At 40.9% G+C, this 16,044-nt stretch overlaps 2 protein-coding genes across 2 annotated transcripts in view; both read left to right on the top strand.

Annotated features, from left to right (window-relative positions):
- Positions 1-16,044, top strand: part of GALNTL6 (polypeptide N-acetylgalactosaminyltransferase like 6) — a 1,801,337-nt gene that overhangs the window by 921,076 nt on the left and 864,217 nt on the right. The gene's annotated exons all lie outside the window — the stretch shown is intronic.
- Positions 1,357-2,711, top strand: LOC309568778 (uncharacterized protein; the record flags this gene model as incomplete). The annotated part of the gene is made up of 2 exons (XM_082274557.1): positions 1,357-1,688; positions 1,832-2,711. 2 exons carry the CDS (start codon positions 1,357-1,359, stop codon positions 2,709-2,711), a joined length of 1,212 nt encoding a protein of 403 aa, XP_082130683.1.

Genomic DNA, 16,044 nt, shown 5'->3' on the forward strand with positions numbered 1-16,044 from the left:
CTTGTGTATATATGTATCAACATTTAAAAAAAAAAAAAAAAAACTCTTGCTTAGAAATTTAAGGTGTATGCAGTAGGCAAAGAAAATGTCAAAAAGACTGTCTGAACTGAACGAGTCAGCATATGTACATAACACATATTATCAATAGGAACCTGTTCAGAGATACCAGTGTATATATATTTATATTATATATATATGCTGTGACCCCAACAGGTGTTTCTACGCATAGCTACAGTGATACTCCTTAGTGCTGTGCACAGAATGGCTTTTTTATTTTAGGCTTTATTTCACAGTTGTCATATCTGATACAGCAGTTGAAATAGTTTTTAGAGTATCCCTAAAAGATTTAAGATCGTGGTTTGACCTCCTCCATGCAATAATGGAAATGTTGGATGCAGGAAGTCAAGTCCTCATTACCTAAAACTGTTGGTTTAGGAAGTAATATGGATAAAACTAGAAAACTTTTTTTTCCCAAAGTTAACAGAAATATAGATTAGGATTAGATGACTACATTTTCATTGTGTTGATTGCATTAGTACTATTTTCTGTTCCTAATATAATCCCATTTTTTTTATTTCCTCTTGCCTTCACAGTACACTAAGTCCCGGATTCATACTGGTGCAATGTGGGAAACCCCGCGATTCAGTGCCTGTTCCCGCATCGCACCTGAATCGCACACTGGTTCACACTGACATCTTCAAACTGCTGGGAATGTTAATGTAAAGTTAATGACACTCTCAGATCGGTTCCAAGATCGCACTGTGAACTGTCAAATGGTACAAAAATTGGATTGCATAGGTGGGAACACCCATGCAATCTGATTCCAGTGTGGACCAAAAAAATGGTCCTGCACCATTTTGGCGCAAATGTGATTTCAGCCATACATTTATATGGCTGAATTTGCATTGCACAGACATCATACATGATCTGCACAGCAATACAGTGCGAATCACATGCAATGTCTGTGATTGCACAATTGTGAACCCAGCCTTAGATATTTAGAATGTTTTTTTTAATAGAGGGTTTTATTATCAGTTTGTGAGGCCCCATGCACACGGGGCGTTCAAAAAAACGTACGTCCAAGCTAGTTATAACGCCGGGAAAAACCGGCGTTAAAAACGCGCGTTAAACAGCGTTTCTCAAATTATGTTAATGAGCGTTAAGCCGCGTTAAGCCGCGTCAGCGCTAAATAGCGTTTTTTTAAAAAATCAGTCCTCCTCCATTTTCCACACCCAAAATAACCACAATGCAATGTGTGGAAGCCATTTTGGTAGGAGAGAGAGAGAGGAGAGAGCATTTTCAGATCGGTTGAGAGTGTTTCTTGTATTTTCGGAGTATTTTTTGCATTTCTGAGTCATGGATCCTGTTATGCAGAAGGTTGATGAGGCGATCCTGCTCATCATCTTGAGAAGGATGCGTAGAAGGAGACAGTTGGAGGAGGAGAATGAGAGGAGCATACGGCGAAGGTTCTGGGTGCATCCTGTCATGTTGCAGCGTCTGTCCGTGGGGTACTTTACCACCATGTACACCCAACTCCGCATGTATCCGGACAAGTGGTACAACTTCTCACGTATGTCCGTTCCGCTTTTCGATGACCTACTGGAGAAGCTCAGGCCAAGGCTATCCAGGATGGACACGAACATGCGAAGCAGTGTGTCACCGGAGGAAAGGCTGCTTGTGACACTTCGGTAAGTGAAATCATTTGTGGGTGTTTTGTATAGGGTTAGTACTTGGGTTAAGAGGGTTAGGTGGTGAGGTCCTAGTTAAAACATTTTCAATGTATTTTTGAAAGATAGATGTAATATGTAATCATTTTTTATTTTTATTTTAGGTTTCTTGCTACTGGCCAAAGCTTTGTCTCCTTACACCACTATTTTCTGCTCGGTGTCTCCACGGTGGCCAAAATTGTTAAGGAGACATGTGCGGCAATATGGGAGCAGTTGAAGGAGGTGGTCATGCCGGAGCCGACTGAAGAGATGTGGGAAGCAGTTGTCGACGAATTTTGGGAGAAAACCCAGTTCCCCAACTGTATCGGTGCCCTTGATGGAAAACACATCAGGGTGAAGAAGCCCCCCCATTCCGGCTCTGCATACTTTAACTACAAGAAATATTTTTCTGTGGTACTCCTGGCATTGTCTGATGCCCATCTTCAATTCCTTGCTGTTGATGTAGGAGCATATGGCAGCCAGGGTGATGCCCGCATCTTTCGAGAATCGGCCTTTGGACGTCGGCTACACGAAGGACGACTCAACATACCAACAAGCAGGCCGCTACCGTGTACTGAGGAACCAAGCTTGCCATTGGTCATGGTGGCCGACGAAGCATTTGGACTGGCAGAAAATCTGATGAGGCCATACAGTGGCTATGGACTGAGTCACACCAAACGTATATTCAATTATCGGCTGAGCCGAGCTCGTCGTGTTGTGGAGTGTGCGTTTGGTGTGTGCTCAGCAAAATGGAGGGTTTTGCTGTCATGTATGCAACTGGATGTTGACAATGCCACCAAGGTTGTCCTGGCCTGCTGTGTTTTGCACAATTTCCTAAGGAGAAGCGACAGGAGCAGCGTTGAACCAGAGCCACGTAACCCCATGCACCGCGTGCAGTTTATGGACTTACGAACAACAGCACGAGTCATGACCATCAGAGATAAGTTTGCGGATTTCTTTGTCTCGCCTGATGGGGAAGTGGCATGGCAGGATAATTTTGTCTAAAATCATTCATCTTGTAAACTTTGTGATATCTTCACATACAGCTTTTATTAAACATGTATGTCAGTTCTTTTGATGTCTATCATTCTTCCATTGTTCTAGTTCAATGTTGCATGTGGCAAGTGTGTGCCAGCCCAATGGCCTGTGCATACACTTGCCACATGCAGAAGAAGGAGGGGGGTTTCCTTCTGCATGTGGCAAGTGTGTGCCAGCCCAATGGCCTGTGCATACACTTGCCACATGCAGAAGAAGGAGGGGGGTTTCCTTCTGCATGTGGCAAGTGTGTGCCAGCCCAATGGCCTGTGCATACACTTGCCACATGCAGAAGAAGGAGGGGGGTTTCCTTCTGCATGTGGCAAGTGTGTGCCAGCCCAATGGCTTGTGCATACACTTGCCACATGCAGAAGAAGGAGGGGGGTTTCCTTCTGCATGTGGCAAGTGTGTGCCAGCCCAATGGCTTGTGCATACACTTGCCACATGCAGAAGAAGGAGGGGGGTTTCCTTCTGCATGTGGCAAGTGTGTGCCAGCCCAATGGCCTGTGCATACACTTGCCACATGCAGAAGAAGGAGGGGGGTTTCCTTCTGCATGTGGCAAGTGTGTGCCAGCCCAATGGCTTGTGCATACACTTGCCACATGCAGAAGAAGGAGGGGGGTTTCCTTCTGCATGTGGCAAGTGTGTGCCAGCCCAATGGCTTGTGCATACACTTGCCACATGCAGAAGAAGGAGGGGGGTTTCCTTCTGCATGTGGCAAGTGTGTGCCAGCCCAATGGCCTGTGCATACACTTGCCACATGCAGAAGAAGGAGGGGGGTTTCCTTCTGCATGTGGCAAGTGTGTGCCAGCCCAATGGCCTGTGCATACACTTGCCACATGCAGAAGAAGGAGGGGGGTTTCCTTCTGCATGTGGCAAGTGTGTGCCAGCCCAATGGCTTGTGCATACACTTGCCACATGCAGAAGAAGGAGGGGGGTTTCCTTCTGCATGTGGCAAGTGTGTGCCAGCCCAATGGCTTGTGCATACACTTGCCACATGCAGAAGAAGGAGGGGGGTTTCCTTCTGCATGTGGCAAGTGTGTGCCAGCCCAATGGCCTGTGCATACACTTGCCACATGCAGAAGAAGGAGGGGGGTTTCCTTCTGCATGTGGCAAGTGTGTGCCAGCCCAATGGCTTGTGCATACACTTGCCACATGCAGAAGAAGGAGGGGGGTTTCCTTCTGCATGTGGCAAGTGTGTGCCAGCCCAATGGCTTGTGCATACACTTGCCACATGCAGAAGAAGGAGGGGGGTTTCCTTCTGCATGTGGCAAGTGTGTGCCAGCCCAATGGCCTGTGCATACACTTGCCACATGCAGAAGAAGGAGGGGGGTTTCCTTCTGCATGTGGCAAGTGTGTGCCAGCCCAATGGCCTGTGCATACACTTGCCACATGCAGAAGAAGGAGGGGGGTTTCCTTCTGCATGTGGCAAGTGTGTGCCAGCCCAATGGCTTGTGCATACACTTGCCACATGCAGAAGAAGGAGGGGGGTTTCCTTCTGCATGTGGCAAGTGTGTGCCAGCCCAATGGCCTGTGCAGATGTACTTCTATTTCAACATACAACTTTAAAAAAAAATGAGGCAAAATATCATTTCAAAAAAAGGTTTTTATTCAAATAAACACAAAAAAAAGAAAAAAATCACAAATGCTGGTAGGTGTATCCTGACTGATCGTCCTGGCTTGACCGCGGTGACTTTGAACGTGGATAGCTGATGTCAGGATGCGAGTGGGTGGCTTGGACATGTCGTTCCTGCGCAACCTCATGGTGGTAAGGGGGTCCAGGTAAGTTTGGGGGAGGGAACTGGGTAGGTGGTTGGGAGAAATCAATGGAGGAGTGGGGTGGGAAATAGGAGGGCGTGGACAAGACAGGTGTTGGGTGGCGTTGCGGAGGGGACAAGGTAGGTAGGTGGCGTTGCGGAGGGGGGCGGTATTGAAAGTGGGGTGTTAGCGTTGCTGAGGTCACAGAGGGCATTGGGGGATCAAGAAAAGTGTTGAATGGATCGTTTGATGGTGGCGGGCCACCACTTAGTTTTGCATGCCTATATTGTGTCATGATGGCGAGCACACGATCCATACAAAGCTTTTCTTCAGGTCCCCCAATGTCCTCCAGGATGTAGTATGCAGCACGGCCGAAGGCGGCGCGTGAGTTGCCAGGATCGAGGAACACATCCCCACTGCGCCTCTCCTGCCGCACTTCCTGCAGCAACGCTAACACCCCGTCCTCGTTTTGAGGGACAATACCGCCACCCCTCTGACGCTGATTGCGGCCACGGCCACGCACAGCGCCACGGCCACGCACACATACCTCGTTGCCAAGAACGGGTACCTCGCCACGGCCACGCCCCACACCACTATCGGGAATTTCTTCCACAACACATTCCTGGTCCCTGGATTCCTGTTAAGAAAGAAAAAGGTTCAGTTTGTCACATACATACAATGAAGAAAAGAATGGCAGACAGACTAGACAGACACTAACCTGTATTGTGGATTCATCGCAGACATGAGATCCACTGGATTGGATCGTCATGTCACTGTTTTCAGTGGCAGCACTGGGGGGTCTGTCCTCTGGTTCTTCAACCACCTCCTGACTAGCATCCTGAGTCAGGTCCGCAATATTAGATGTTGTCCTGAAAAATATGTAAAAAAAAATGGCTGCAGAATAGCAATACATTCACAGAAAACGATGCTCTGAGCACCCCTATATGTAAGTCAAAAATACAGTATGTGCGACTTACTCTCTACTGCTGGCTATCATTGCTTGACGCAGGAATGCCAGGTGGTTGTGGTACACGTGTCTTCTTTTGTGGGAGGCAGCTGCACCACTTGTGTTAGCTTTTTCCTCCTCTGTCAGATCCCTCCTGACCCGATCACGCAGGGACTTCCACCTCTTTTGGAAAATTTTGCCTAAGAAGAAAAGTGAAGTAAGGTTAAAATATGGATTCTTTGTAATTATACAGCACACAAGTCATGCATTTCTGAAAAACTTACTTCTTTCCTTCTTCTCTGCGGTGCTCAATCGGTCCCAGCCTGGTGTTAGGGCTTCAGATATATCCATCCAGGTTTTTGATTTTTTAATCCTGTCACTATAGAAGGGATGGGAGACATCCCACAGCTCTGGATGGGCCTCAACTGCAGAGATAAGCTCTGTCTGACCTATATCAGCAGCCATTGTCCCTCTCTCTCCTGTATGTCCACACAGACACACCCACCCACCCACACGGCTGAGCAAAGGACACTTGGGAAATGTAAAAATGCATTTCCTGTGTTTTTACTCCATTACAGTGACCAATCACATTTCTGAAAATTTCTACAGCTTAATAACGCCGGACGCTGGAAAACGCCGATAAAAACGTTAAATAGCGTTAAATAGCGTCAAGCGCTTTTAACGCTCTAACGCTGGGCCTCAGAACGCGCAGGCCGTGGGTTCTTGTTGCAGCTGAAAAACGCTTAGGCCACTTACAGCTTAAAAACGTCTTTGTGTGCATGAGGCCATAGAATAACATGGAGGGGCGTTTTTAGGCTGCAAGAGGAAAACGTCTGACGCTGCTTACAGCGGCGTTAAAAACGCCCCGTGTGCATGGGGCCTAAAAGAATGTTGTTGTTTTTTTTGTTTTGTTTTTTTCGTTTTACTGTACGTATTATTATTTTCTAGTGCACTTAATAAATGAAGTGTCATCCAAAAGAACCTTCTTGCTCTATGGGTAAAAAAATTAAAAAAAGTATAGACCTCAAATTGGAGCTTCACCATGTTCCCATTCCCATGGCCTACACATCCTTGAGATCATTTAAAAAAATAGGCAAGCAGTCAGCAAAAGACTGGTCATCAGTACTGTCTGCAGTATCCCTGTAACTATATTTTCCCCAATTACTGACTTTTAATGCCCTGTTCTGTCTCTGTATGGAGGTAACCATCTTTGTTTTCTTTTACAAATCAGAACCAACAACAAGATCTGCAAATAGCACAGTACAGTCATCATCGAGACTAGCAGTTGGAGGCAACAGCACTTTAGATCTCACACTACAGATATAAAGTTTGTGCGGCTGTAGGCACAGAAGTGCCTAGGCACCCATACATACAAGTGGACTACTATACTCTTTGAGTTATACAAGACCCTTTTTTATGGGTACTGCTTAGGCACATAGATGTTCCCTATACAATTGGAAATCTTATTTTTTTTTTAGTTCAATTGCATTTTAAGCCTCTGATGGAGCAGGCTCTATGTACTATTGTGCACATGTAAGGACACCATAATAGAAGTAAATGTAATATTTCAAGCCTTGCATTAGCTCACAAATTTATTCTAGTAGGGACTATAAATGTGAGTTGGCCAGGACAATGAGAATAATTGATCTTAGGTCTAAATCATGGGTTTAGCTTTTGCTTTGGCACGTTTTTAAAATAACACTTTTAAAGATCAGTGAAAAGGTTTAAATTAACAGATTTTGTTGACTATATACTACCACTCTTACAATTAGAGCATTGCAGTCATCACCATATCGAACAAAGCAAGAGGGAACTAAAAAAAACATATCAAAAATAAATATTACAGTAACAAAACAAAATGTGTAGTAACTAAACAAGCTACAATTTCCATTTAATGAAGAACATCTAAAACCATAAATACATGAATTTTATATTTTGCAAATACTGTTTTTGCTGCTAGATCTCACTTTGGGTATGTTTGGAGCTATATTGATTCTTATTTAGCCTCAACACATGCAAACACATATTCATATGTTGCCTGGGATACAGGCTATTTTATAAATGATAAATCGACCTTTCCTTCTGAGAACTGCTTTTGATAATACTTCTGACCACTCTTCACTGGACTGTGAACATTGACAAAGCAATTGTAGCAAACAAAAAACTGTCACCCACATGGACTAAATCCCTGCAGGTAGTCAAGTAAATCAGTGTTGTACAGAGAAATGTGCTAACTGAAAAAGCTCTTGCATGTAAGATGTAAGAACATAAAGCAATCCTTTCATGGAATGCAGCACTCAAAAAAGTCAATGCAAGTGGAGCAACTGTAAACAACTTCTGTTTTTTATATGAAATAGTAAGATACCTGCGCTATCTGTGTTCAGTGAATGTTTTTTGCCACAAACAATTTTGCAACAATAGAACAACCGATATTTACCCAATATACCCAAGCTGCATAGTGCAAATACATAATTTCTAAAAGACAAATCTTAGAAACTGTGAGGCTGGGTATGCAAATACTCCTGTTAGAGCATATAGTGATGATGTGCTTCATCTTAAGCAGCTCCCTTTCCCTTAAGACTAGTGTGCCTACTATTTCTCTGGAGCCCCCAGGTCTTAAAGTGAAATTCCAGAGTTACGACTAACTCCTCCTGCTACCTATCTTGCCTAACTTGCATTAAAAAATCTGTATACTATACCTGCTGTTAGCCAAGACCATTTTGGTAATGTAATCACACAGCTCTTGCACCCCTCCGACTCCAGCTGAAACTCCAATGGACATGGGTGTTGCTCACAGGCCTGCAGACAATATGTACTATAAAGCAGTGGTTGGTAGCCGTCCAAATCTGGAGACAGCTCCAAATAGCTTAGGTAGGCATCAGAAATAGGGATGAGCTGGTAATTTGATCCAAAGCTGTATTTTCCCATTTGACACTCTGTTCAGCGGGAGAATATATAGAAGAAGAATTTCCACTACTTCTACAGCATATTTGACAGCTTCCTGTCATTGCTGATTCCTAAGGAAGCAACCGTGGGTGTCCCTTGGAATCAGTGACATCACTGCGACGTTTAACCAAGAAATTAATTGTTTCTAAATATTTTATTAATAACAAAGGTTACAATTTTGTTTTTTGTTAATGGGCAGGGGTTTTATTATCCCCATTCTCATTTATGTTAGAGAGGGCCGTATCTGGGGGGCCCTTAGCTTCCAGCTTTCCATGAGTCACATCCCCATTGGAAAGACACCCCCCCCCATGTTGAGGGAATGTGACCTGGTATAGTTTGGCTCTGGTATTGATTTCCTCGGAGACCTCAAAATCTTTTTTTTTTGTGAGAGTTACCCCTTTAAAATCCATACCTTAATAAATATGTTATGTATTTTGTGGGTACTCCAAGCACAGATTGATGCTATTTAAATAAGGCCTTTCCTGTGCCAGGGACCAATATAACTTGGGGTCATATTGCCAGATTCATTATCGCAGAAGTGGTGAGGAAATCTGTGAAAGTACAATGTGGCAGCCAGTAGGTACTGGTAGAAGTTGGGAGATTACCTAAACCTGTTACCCTACAGCTGATTGGAGCAACTACTAATCTGAGAAGACTAGTTATATAGATATAGATATTAAACATTACCACTCACCTGTGCAGCACTTTACTTAAATTAATTGTATACCTTTTTAAGACAAATGGAGCATTTTTGGTGATATTTAAGACCATAGGGTTTATATATTTTTACTATAAAAAGGACATCATATAAACATTTTTGAGAAAAACCTGGTTTCCTTACTTTCTGTTACATATAAAACACCAGAATAGTAGGAAACCCCTAAAAATGACCCCTTTATGGAAAGTAAACACTCCAGTAAACACTGATAACATTTTTTGCTCCATTTTTTTTTTTGGAAATGAAGAAACATGCTGGTAATTGGGGGTTAAAACATGGAACTTGGAAATGGTGCACTAGAAACTTAATTGTACGGGTCATACATAGAGGGTAGATGGAGATGAAGGGGTTAATGTGCATATGTGCAGAATAAGGGAGGTGAGAAGTTAATATACAGGTCACAGGGAGGTGAAAGGGTTAATAAATACTTTTGCAGCCAGCTTCTGCTTGTTCATTTATCCTTTTCCTATTTCACTCATTTCTCTGTTATAAGATGAAGAAGAGGGATCACCAAAGTAAACAGTATCATATAATAGCCAACCACAGCGATCAAACGGTATCAAGACCCTTGTATTGACTTAGTACACTGTGTCTATGTATCAAGCCATTTAATGATGGCTCAGTACATTGTGATTAGCAGGTGCAACAGTTGCCTGAGGGTTATTTTGCTGGGGGAATAACAGTCTATGAATCCACTGATTAAAACCACACATTAGGGGAAAAACACACCGTGAAAAAAAAGGAAAACAAAAATATATAAATAATAACAATATTGTCATCGTGCAATTATATTGTGTGTAAATATATTCTACAGAATAGCATTTTATTTGGTAATTTGGACTTCATATATATATATATATATATATATATATATATATATGTAATAAATGATAATTTTAATAAATTTTAAATTCATTTTGGGTTTGTCTATAATGTGCCCAAATTCCATCTTTCCTTTCCTTTTTTTCTTTCTTTTTTTTAAATATTGATATTATGGGATGTGGTACCCTCCCACCATCAGAGTTTTTTGATTTGGTTATCAAAAGTTGCAAATATTCCATTTATTTTTACACGCATTTTACATGCAGTGAGAGTGCAAAAAAAAAACATTTACTCTTATGCATCTTTTTATAATAAGATTATATGTAGTCAGAAATATAAAATGACAAATTATGTAATGCAAATGGGGTTCTAAATACCAGGGAGTAAATACAGAAAAAGACACGTGGCCTTTATAAGTATGGCCCAATAAACTGTTGTAACTCCCTTCCAACTTCTCTACTAATTCTGTGAACCCAAGAATGTCTGCATTTTTTTTTTATAAAGCACTATTTACAGTACTTTTTTATAGACACATTCATAGCACTGCCTTCGGAGGGGGGGGGGGGGCGTTGAGATACATACATTATTTTCACTGAGTGATAACTAAGACAGCTGTTTTTTGTTTTATTTAATTTCTTTTTGGGCAGATTTGTGTATATATATATATATATATATACATACTGTGGTATATATATATATATATATATATCAATCAGTATTTTTGTCTTGCAAATATTATAGAATGATTTATAAAGTTAATTTGTAATCCTATTGTGACATAGTGATCCATGTTAAAGTATACATACAAAAAATACCCCATATAGACACAGGAAAAAAGTAAGCTATAGTTCTGACAAAGAAAATAGGCTGTAGGATATGTATAAGGAATACAAAATAGCTTTATTCTAATTGAATACATGTATATAAAATCCTGGTGGACAGAAAAAATCTCTGCCTCTTGACCTATGCCATAGGTGATAAATAACAATAAACAGAAGACAGGACGCAAGACAACAAGAATACAAAAATGTACAACCGGCCGGACGTCAGGTGTCTCTTAGATGGATTCCCATGGCATACGCTGTTCAAAATGATGTCAACAATTGTAATGTGCAAGGGGTCCCTGTATGTGCAAGCCCCTGGGAGATCGAGCAGTGGAGAGGAGGGATTGTGGATACTGCCAGGACAGATGGAGAGGAGGGGAGAGTTTAGTGGGTGAAATCCATGTGGATCTAGGTACCACAATGACCCTGACTATCACAGTGCCTGTGGGGGAAGATGTCCACCCATGATCAAGGAGGAGGCTCCTAGTGAGAATGATAGTCTTTCCTATATGGTGTACTTTATATGTAAGTCTCCATTATATCACTGTGAGATATCCTCTGAATGCCCATAAGGAATGGATCCTTTAAGGTGGTGAATATCTGGGGACACTGTGTTTCACAAATTGTACTTGGTAGGAATCGGAGGAAAAAAGCTAAAATATACAATTATATTTAAAACTAGAAAGAGAAAAATACATTTGCTCCCGACATTAAACTGAGACGGGCAGAATCCTGAAAGCTTGCTCTAGTTGACAGGCCTGATCAGCACTATCAGAGCTTTATCATTAACCCTGGTATATAGGCATCATACAGAGGAGACCAGTGAACTTTTATGTTACTATGGCAACAACACTCCTCCAGTATAACATTGCCATGTTCCGAAGAAGCTCATTCTTCCCTGACAGAACGTAGACATCACTCACACGGATCTCATGATATGTTAATCATATATCTGGTTTTTGTTTACTGTGACGTGTCATAAATACAGCTACAATATCAAAAGTTTATAGAAAGTTTACTAGCATAAGACCATTGTTAGCAGGGTAGCAGGGAATTTTAAAAATAAAATCATTTGTATTTTGAATTATTTTAATAAATAGAGTAATTGTGATATATTTTATTCATATAAATCGTACATATCATATTGGCCTTATGCGAGTAAACATGTTTTGTTGTTTACAATAAACTTCTCTAAAGAGAAGTATGGAGTCTACTATTGCTTGCCTGGTTGTATCTGGCTTTAATACTCTTGAGTCTTACCTGGAATCAAATGGTGAAAATGAGTGTCAGAAATGTGACAGAATTTCTTATCTCTACACTAGTTCCAGCACAGTGAATTAAAAAGGAATAACATCAATGCATTAGAAGCCAGGGAAATAACATTCTCATAACCTGAGGTCAACAATGGCAGCCTCCGTGATCCATTAATGAAAGGTGTGCTTTTAGTGCTAATTCTTTATAACCACAACCAATTAACTATATTGCACAGAAGAGCTAGCACTTAGGAATAAGAACTCTTTGATGAAGGAAGACTTTGAGTGAAGAAATATTTAAGGACATTTATGTTGTCCATAACAATCAAGCAGAATATTTTTCTTCCTTTACTACAATATGGGAGAATATAATCAGTTGCTATGACTGCAAGGAATCCTGGCAATACCCCAACTATGTTGCTGTATCACCCTTTAGCATTATCGGCTGGCTTTGGCTCCAATGGGGCAAGGGTTTCATTGTCCAGATTCTTTATTCTATTGCCAACATTTTTGTGGTCATCTATTTACCAATATGCAAAATAAACATTATTCTAAATGTAGCTGGTAATAGAGTAATTAGGGAGATCTAAACCCCAAAACATAAATTTATTATATTGCAGTTTAACAGTCCTTAAAATTTAGTGGCTGAATATATATATATTTTTTTTGCAGACTTTGTTTTACCTTTATTTTCACCTGGTATTTAGGTTTACTCTTCCACTGTACCTATAAAGGGAGCCATAGTTGTCACCAAGGCTGAACTTTAAAACATGTCTGCTTTTAATTATTTCTATTATATGAGAGATCGGGAAATTAGCAGTTTACAGAAAGAAGAAAACATTGTTTGGTTCTTCTAGTTTACTTCGCAGTGAATGACAAGTACCGTGCATATCTAGCAAGATGAGCAGGTATTAACTGTACTTGCTGAAAATGTTCTTAGCCTGAGAAATCAAAACAAATGGAAACTTCAGTATATTACAATGTTTAAATTAGCCCTTAGTAAAGTGCAGCAATAATACAGCCTAATGCCTCGTAGACACGCATCGATTATTGGCCGGGAATTTTCGGCCAACGTCCGATCGGCCGATTTTTGGCTTGTTAGTATGATGCTTTCGACAACCGACTCTGACTTTTCGGCCGAATAAAATCTGGTGTGCAGGCTATAAAATTTTTGTTGGCCGTCAACACAACGGCCGATTTTCCGTCAGTCAGTACAGATTTCGGCAGACAAAAATCTGATGAGCAAGACTGGGCATGCTCAGAGAAGAAAAAACACACAGAAAGTAAACCAGCACATGACATCACTTCTGAAGTAGATTTTTGTTGGCCGAGAAAATTTGAGTGCAGTCTAGGCACATTCCAACCAACAAAACACAACTCTGTACAAAAGTCGGACGATCGGTCAGCCGATAATCGTTGCGTGTGTACGAGGCCTAAGCAAGGATGTATACCCTACATACTGTATATGATATTCTATTTCATCATTCAAGATCATTGCAGCATGGAAGATCATTTTTTTTTAAACAATATTAATTAAATGATTCTTCTTAAGTGATTAAACACTCGGAGCTGCCAATGGCATTCTAGCTAGCCAGTACTTGATTTTAGCTTTTGTTTGAGCAGCATAGTGTTCTTAAACTTCCTAAAGTAGACTCATTTGGAGAAACAAGAATTATTGCAGGTAAAAAAGGATAGGAAATGATTCAGTCACAACAATATTGAACTTCTCATCATTGTATCGTTTACCTAATTTGTTTGCTGCCTGTGTCTATAGATAGAATCAATTTAAATAAATGGATGGTGTCCAGCTTTTTTAAATTAACTATGGTACATAAGTGGCACTATAGCTTCCAGCTGAATATAATACTTGGAAGAAGTCTGGGCATTCTGAGTACTTTATAAAAATTAAAGAAAATTTACTATGTAATATGCCGCAAAAATGTAACTATTTAAAATGATGTGATCTTAACAGTTTACCGCTGTACTTCACAACATTTCCAAGCTAAAAGCAGATGGAATTGAGGTTTCATAACGTTTTAAGGAATTTTAGAGCTGTGCATAGCAGTGTCAGGAGACCAATTACTGAAGAGACCCCACAGGGGTCCAGCTTCAGGGTTTTTAGAAGAGATGAATAATATATAAACATTACAGTTTTCTTAGGAAACTAGCTGCTACTCTGTTGAAAGAAATATCGCTTTTAAGTTCATAAATTTTAAACTGACCTCTTTGCTACAAATGAGACAAAAACATATTGCAAAGTTGTGAAACATGCTATACCCCCACCCCAAAAAAAAAAAACGTATTGCATACAAACATAACCCACAAGGACTGTTTTTAACTTTATAAAACATAGTTTTATTTATAGGATCCTGTTCATAGTAAATGTAATTTTCAAACCCAACTCCTTTAATACATCCAGTAAAGTCAAGAACGTTTGCAAACATACCTGGTTATCTTTTCCCTTTCTCTTTTAGTCCTATAAGAGCTCTACTAGTATAGGGACCCTACCTATGCAAAATAGTTTCTTGCCTAAATTTAGTGCTTTTGCGCTTGTCAGCCTGAAGTTTAATTGAGCATTTTGTTTTCATATTTTCACTAAGTTCTATGTTATTGTTTCCTTCAGTCTGTTGTTGAGGTGCATGCCTTACAAAAAATAACAAAGGAACTAATTTATATGAATTGAGAATATTTAGGTCTTCCTGACCAACCTCTAGGAGATTTATCAGCACTGATGCTTGCTGAGAAAGAATATAAATATTTGTGAGCTTGAAATGCTTTCTTACCTCCCAGGCCTAGCCAGGGGAGGCTGTGTGTTGCTGCTGGAGTTTCACTTGTCCTCCTAGGCCTGGTGCCTCTTGAGGGTGCTCCAGCAGCATCCTTCCCACAGCAGATGTGTCTTCTACAAAAATTGAAGGGGAAGAAAACATTTCTCCCAAACCACCCCTATGCCTAACGTCTTAATGCCAGCTTGACAAAACTACTGACACTGCAGTGAATCCCATTCCTGCTTGTGGAATTATCTACCTTCTGTGAGATTATGGCCTGTGCTATACCCCACTTACAGGTATCCTACCCCTTTTTTGCCCAAGATATCATTCTCGCACACTATGTGAATCTTTTAGGAAGGATGCAGGTTGAAGCTGATTGTGCCAACCCTTGTCTTGGCAGATGATGATAGCACAGTCATCTGTACCCCCTCCTCGTCCTCTGAATCCTTACAACCAGCAGTTTCCCCCAAGCACCCTCGAGCATATGCAACATCCATATAAGGTCAGACCTGCTAGCAGCTCTGCAAGCCTAGGTCAAGAGGTGGCTGACATCATTTTTAGCCAGGCAAGGTATGTGTGACAATGTCACTAACTTACTGGCTGACCTTTGTCAGAGAAAATTAACAAATGTTGCTTTCCTGGCATATGTTCTCAACTTAAGGATGTAATGTTTCATCACAAAATACCCTGACTTCAAAATTCAATAAATTAATGTCTATTTTAAGATGAAAAGCAATGTGCATAATATCAGCAGCTCTCTCAGCTCTCTCCCTCCTCATTGGCTCTGAGACAGCAGCAGAAAACGTTGGCTCCTGCTGATGCCATTCAGAGTCAGTGTGGAGGGAGCAGGGGGCAGGGTTGAGCCAGGTTTTGTGTGGTAATGAATATACAGGGCAAGCTCAGGAGTGAGCCCATACACGTGCCCCCATAGCAAGCTGCTTGCTATGGTGGGCACTCAGCAGGGAGAGGAGTCAGGAGCACTAACAAGGGAATCAAAAAAGGAGGATCAGGGCTGATCTGTAAAAACCATTAGAGCAGGTAAGTAAACCATGTTTGTTATTTGAAAAAAATAAATAAACTTTTACAGCTTTTAACTCCAGATCCATCTGTGAAACAAAAGAGCCGGTCTTGTTAATTCAATTACTCTGAAATATCTTTCTTTCTATTTCACCTCTACCTTAGCAAGTTGGAGCACCTTAACCTCTGTGCCTTCTGTTCTTTTTAAAAAAAAAAAATATATATATATATATATATATATATATTTATTT

This window comes from Pelophylax lessonae, assembly GCF_965119305.1.
Source record: "Pelophylax lessonae genome assembly, chromosome: 1".
Classification (NCBI taxonomy): Eukaryota; Metazoa; Chordata; class Amphibia; order Anura; family Ranidae; genus Pelophylax; species Pelophylax lessonae.